Genomic DNA, 6,000 nt, shown 5'->3' with positions numbered 1-6,000 from the left:
CTGCCCCGCGGCATGTGGGATCTTCCCGGACCGGGGCACGAACCCGTGTCCCCTGCATCGGCAGGCGGACTCTCAACCACTGTGCCACCAGGGAAGCCCTTTTTTTTTTGCACTTGTTCTTTTAGCTATTCTTGCTGTTCATTCATCTATCTAGGCTATACAGAGTGTGGGTGTAAGGAAATGTGCCTGGTTTGTCTCTCTTGCTGTCATACACGTATGCTGACATGGCAAGAATAAGTTTTCTTACCAACCTGCTGCTCAGATTATATTTTTTCCCTTTTGATCGCCATATAACATTGCAGATTCCTACCAAATCTGCTGTTCTCTTCCTAGGAAGATTATGTTCTAATAGGTCAATGATAGTTTAGTTTCCTGGAGGGAAGATGGGTTTTCTACTCTTCCATCTGAGCCCTCCTGAGGAACAGCTCAGATGACTGACCAGGGTTAAAGCTGGAGTCTGCAACTACAGAACGTATTTTTCCACTGGTACAAAACTACCTGTTTGGCAAAAGTTTTAAACATACAAACTTAAGAGGATGCTTGTTTCCTAACTAGCTGAGCTGAATGGCCTGATGCTCTTTTATCATGCCTATTTTCAGTTATAATTCCTTGCCTTTATGTCTATACAGCCATACCCTAACTTATAAATAATAGTTCTTAGCCATTTTCAGAATAAGTTCATATAGGTTATCTCATTAAAATCATGTTTCATACATATAAGCACCACCCAAAGCCATGCCCCAGAAAGTCATTTCTCAGACAGCAGGAAGAGTTTTGTCAAGTGCCATATCCCCCTTTCACTTCTACTTGGTAAGAATTGCTATCTGTTCCACATGTCAGGGACTAGGAGAAAGCAAAAAAGAAGAGGCATTGGTAGGAGATGTTCTGGGACGAGGTAATTCCCAAGGGAATAGTTCACGTGGATCAGTGGCTAATAATGGAGATGATAAAGGAGGTACCCAGGGAATCCCACAGTCTTAAGAATGGAGTCATTGCCCCACTGCCCTGTGCTTCCCCCTTTTAGATTCCTCTTACAAGACAGCTCTAGCAGTTAAAGTAGCAACTATGTATCCCTGATACCTCCCTACCTATCCTCTTCTCACTAGTGGGTGCACTGTCCCACAAAAAGGCTTTTGTAAGTGGCCAATTCACAACGGTCTGTTCAACCTAATTTTAATATCCAACACCTATGTTTCTGACACCTTACTGAACACTGGTGATAAAGCCATGAACAAGAGAGAAACAATCCTCTGCCCTCATGGAGCTTCTACCCTGATACCTAATTTGACAGTGCCGTATATTTGCAACAATACTGTTTCTTCCTTTAAAAATTTGTGAAAAAAATTTTTTACTGAATTGTTGGTTTTATAGGTTTATGAGTTGTTCAGTGAAAAAAATACATCCCAAGTTCTAATAAACCAACTCACAAATTTAATATAATAATGTTTTACCAAAAAGTTCTGTGTAGTTTTCAGTATTTCCATATGTACAAAGGATTTTAGTGACTTAGACTTACACTTACTTAATGGTGAGAAAAGAATTCAGGAGAGTTGACCCCTTTTTACACACAAAGCAATTTTATAGAATACAGCCTGTTTGTAAGTTAGGACTTCCTGTTCAGTTAATTTACAATAATTCGGAGGCTAAAAGAATTGAGTTATCTCCAGGCACCTTGCTTTTTTCTCTTCTGTGGTCTCTTTTCACTACTCATTTGCTTAAGCATTTAATATAAAACATTTATAGAATGCCTGCTGTGCGTAAGACATTTATTGTAACAGGCAGAAGTAAGGGGAAAGTGTAAAACTAGTTAGGTTAGCTGTGTGCTTTTTAGTGCCTTTGAAAAAAGATTTTAGTAAGAAGGGAAATTTGTTATAAGCAGTTAGCTAAATTGAGGGTTTCTGTGGACAGATGAGTGAACATATCAAGATTCTCAACAGAATAAGCAACTTTCACTATCTCTTATTGAGTCATACAACTTAAGCTTACTTTTCTCATTTCTCACTGATTCCCAGTTTTAGAGAGATTGCTAATATTTTTTAAATATTTCAAATAGTACTAACCAGCGGGCAAGTATTTGTGTATACCAGGCCCTGTGAAATATATAAAGGAAGTGTGAAGCACTGTACCTACCCTCAAGTGGCTTATAATGCTATTGGGGAGGAAAGACTTACAAGAGAAACACTAGCAGGGCAAGCCAAGAGTAAAACTGCCTGATAGCAATAGCTCCTGGGTGCAGGTGTCAAATGAAAGCAGATAGCACTGTATGCTGGAGTCATCAGGAAGACTCCCTAGACTTCACAAGATTTTGTTATTGCCCGCTTCAGTTTATTCCAAAACAGCAGCCAATAACCGTTTTCCCCCAGCTTTATTGACACATAATTGACATATAACATGGTGTAAGTTTAAGGTGTACGATGTGATGATTTGCTATACACATATATTGTGAGATGTATACTACAATAAGGTTAGTTAACACATCCTCACCTCACATGATTATCATTTTGTTGTTGTCGCTGCTGTCGTGATGAGAACATTTAAAACCTACTGACATAGCAACTTTCAAGTATACAGTAGGTACAGTATTGTTCATTATAGTCACCATGCTGTACATCAGATTCCATATCGTGACACTTCTCTGCTGACTCAGGAAGGCCTCCCTCCTGATACTTAACATGCTCTACAAGGCCCACGTGATCTGCACGTCCTCTACCACCACCCCCATCTCTCCACTCCCATTCTCTGTTACTGTCCCCTTCCTCATTCTGCTGCAGCCAGATTGACCTCCTTGCTGGTCCTCAGAAATGCCTGGTACTTAGCTGCTTTGGGGCCTTCATACTTCGAAGTCTTATCTTCCTGGAACACTTTCTCCTAGATATCTACATGGCTCTCTTCTCATCACATAATAATAGTGCTGCCTCCCTGGAAAACCCTGTTTTGAATTGTACTCTCCCCACTTCTCCCTATTCCATGCACTGCATCATTTCTCTCCTTAGTATTTTTACCATCTAACATATTTACTTATTTATTGGTTTATGTTCTGTCTCTCCCAAGTAGAATGTTAACTCCAGAAGGACGAGGAATTTTGTCCTTTTGTTTCACTGCTGTTTTTCTAATATTAGAATAGTTCCTGGCATATATTGGATACACAAAAAGGTACTTTTTGAATGAATGAATGTAATAGAAAGAATAGGAAAATGAGAAAGGCATTCTAGTTGAGGAGGATAGAATGAGCCAAGGCATGTGAGGAGAAATAGGAGTTGTTGGGAAGCAGAAGAGGTGGGCCTAATTGTAACAGATAGATGTTTCTGTTTGAGGAGAGTTGAAAATAAAGTTAGTTAAGTAAGGTGGAACCCAAGACATAAGGCGAGCAGACATTAACAACCAAGCGAAGGAGTTTGGGTTTGAAGTCAACATAAACAGTAGGGGTATTTCAGGTTTCTAAGAAGAGTGATCTGATAAATGAGGAAATATCACTTGAGAATTGGTATGAAGGTAGACTGAAAAGGAGAGAGACTGGATGCAAGAAAACCAATTCTTATTATTATAAAACCATCAATTATTGCAGTAATCCAAGCAAGAGGCCTACAAAGAGGGCAGTTGTGACAAGAAAGGAAGTGAGGAAGACAGGTCAAATCTCTGAGAAAGCCTACAAAAGAAAAAATCAGAAGGACTTGGTAACCGTGCTAAAGAGGAATAAAGCAGAGTCAGGATAACACTAAGGTTTAAGGCTGAGATAAGTGAGGATATTAGAACAGGAATCAGCTAGACAATTCTAGGATCTGCAAGGGTGGCTAAAGTATACTCCTTCTGTGTTCCTCCAACTCTCTATCATTCCCTAAGGAAATAATGCTGAAGACTTAATGTTTTTCACTTCTATCTTGTCTTTAAAATTAGCGTCACAGAAGTTAGGCTCAAATGATCGCGCTTGTGTGGACTTCTGCTGTATCCATTGATAATGTTTATCTAGTTTGGTGGGTCAGAAGTGAGAAATCATTGCTATGTGAAATTGAAATGTTTTATGTAATTCTTGCTAGTAAAATTTAAAATTATTTGTCACTCAGTTTTCCCTTCTCTCCTTTATCTTCAGCTGTAATTTTAAAATTCTTATTTCTTATTTACTTTATTGTAATATAATCCTAAAATATTTTCTAATCTCCATATACTGTATTTTATTTAAATTAACTCATGTTTTTTTCCATATAGAATTAATACCTCAAACTTCAATTTCAGGACACCCCAAACAGAATGAAAGGGTTGATTTCACCTTTTAAATTTTGCTCTATTTCAGATTTGGTGTGAAGAAGAAGCCAATTTACATTAATGTCATAAGGGATCCTATTGAGAGGCTAGTTTCTTACTATTACTTTCTGAGATTTGGAGATGATTATAGACCAGGGTTAAGAAGACGAAAACAAGGGGACAAAAAGGTAATATTTTAGTTTTAGAATTTTTATAAAGATAATTGTTTATGAAATGCAATGAACAGTGAATGCTTTTAAAATTTATTAATGATTATAAATATATTCCTCGCTTATTGTGGAAAATTTCAAAAGAACCCAAAAGTTGAAGAAGTAAAAATAAAACTACTTTGTAGTTGATATTTTGGAGTATATATAATATTTTGTCCTTTTAAAAAAATATTTTACTTTTGTTCTGGAGCTGAATATTTGTTTTCTTATAGCCCTATTAATAATTTTCTATGAGATCACTATAATAATTCATTAATATGATATATTTGTGTACATAGTTTGGTTCTCTTAATCTTGATGATGGTAGTTTACGTTGATTTGTGATCATCTGTTTAGGGACACTATTTTGTTAAAGCAGCTTATTTTTTCAGGCAAGATGAGAATAATAGCTTAACAGGGTTCTTACTTAGCAGGTTCAGATTTGAGTTGTCTTCTATTTAAGTGCATCCTCCAGAGTAGCCCCAGACTTGTTTTTCTAAAAAACCAAACTGTGTCACTATTCTGGTGGAATACCTTTACCGGGACCTCATTGCTCACAGGATTGCCCAAGGCACAGGAGACGCAGTCTGACATAGCCTGAGACCTCCTCCTCCTGCCTCATTTTCCTCTCAGGCACCCAGTGCATCACTGGGTGCCTTACCTGAAATGTCACCGTCCTCCAAACTTATTACTTCATACTTTTTGCATACGTGTTGTTCCCTATATTTAGAATGTCTCTCCTTCACTCTGAAAACTCTTTGTTCACCTTTAAGATCCAGCTCAAATGTTACCTCTTTCATAAAGTCTTTTCTGGCAGTGAGCCGTGTCCCTTTCAAAGTTCCCAGAGCACTCCATTCAAATCGCTATTTTTAAAATATTTATTTTGTGGTACTTGAATTATTTGTTTACATATATGTCTTCTCCAAAAGGCTGTGAACGTCCTGAAGCAGGTGCTGTATTTCCTTTGTCTCCTCCATATCTAGTACTAGTACGGTGCCTAGTTCATCTGTAAGCTTTCAGCAAATGGCTCAGTGAGGGAATTCTGCACCTTTTAAACCTAGAGTGTTGCGTAATGGTGATGCTAGATACTTGATGTATTACAGTAATTAACACCCAACAATTAATTTTTTTCTAAGTTGGATATGCCCTCTGTCACATGAGAAGGCAATGGTTCTTTTGTTTTATTTACCTGTTTATGTTTTCTAGAAATTGCTGTTTCTTTCGTTAGTCTCAAAGCTTTAGACAGAAGGTACTGATCCAAACAGTACCCTTTTTTTTCAGCGTCCACTCATCTCTTAGTATTATATAATCTTCTAGAAAAAATATATATAATTATATTATCATGGAGAGTCTGTAAAATTTTGTAAAATCTGTAATATAACGCTTTTGTGACCTAGTACTTTAAAATTTATTGTTAGTTATTTCTAAATTCACTTCAGTCCTAACTACTTTCTCTTTTAATTTTAGCCCTATCATTTATACTAGCTCTTACTCTTACTCAGTAATTGTTAGTATCCATCTCCCTCCTTCAACTTAAAGGAATGTTAGTGTG

General features: G+C 37.2%; 1 protein-coding gene across 2 annotated transcripts in view; it reads left to right on the top strand.

The window, feature by feature from the left end:
* HS2ST1 (heparan sulfate 2-O-sulfotransferase 1) overlaps window positions 1-6,000 on the top strand; it is a 214,142-nt gene that overhangs the window by 188,810 nt on the left and 19,332 nt on the right. For both annotated transcript variants that reach the window (XM_007107216.4, XM_007107217.3), the window contains exon 4: window positions 4,289-4,427. In XM_007107216.4, the coding sequence (XP_007107278.1) occupies window positions 4,289-4,427 (139 nt within the window). The remainder of the gene's footprint in view (window positions 1-4,288; window positions 4,428-6,000) is intronic.

The sequence above is a fragment of the Physeter macrocephalus genome, chromosome 4 (assembly GCF_002837175.3).
Source record: "Physeter macrocephalus isolate SW-GA chromosome 4, ASM283717v5, whole genome shotgun sequence".
In the NCBI taxonomy this organism is placed as follows: domain Eukaryota; kingdom Metazoa; phylum Chordata; class Mammalia; order Artiodactyla; family Physeteridae; genus Physeter; species Physeter macrocephalus.
The sequence above is the reverse complement of the archived record's forward strand: the minus strand, read 5'-3'. Positions and strand labels throughout refer to the sequence as shown.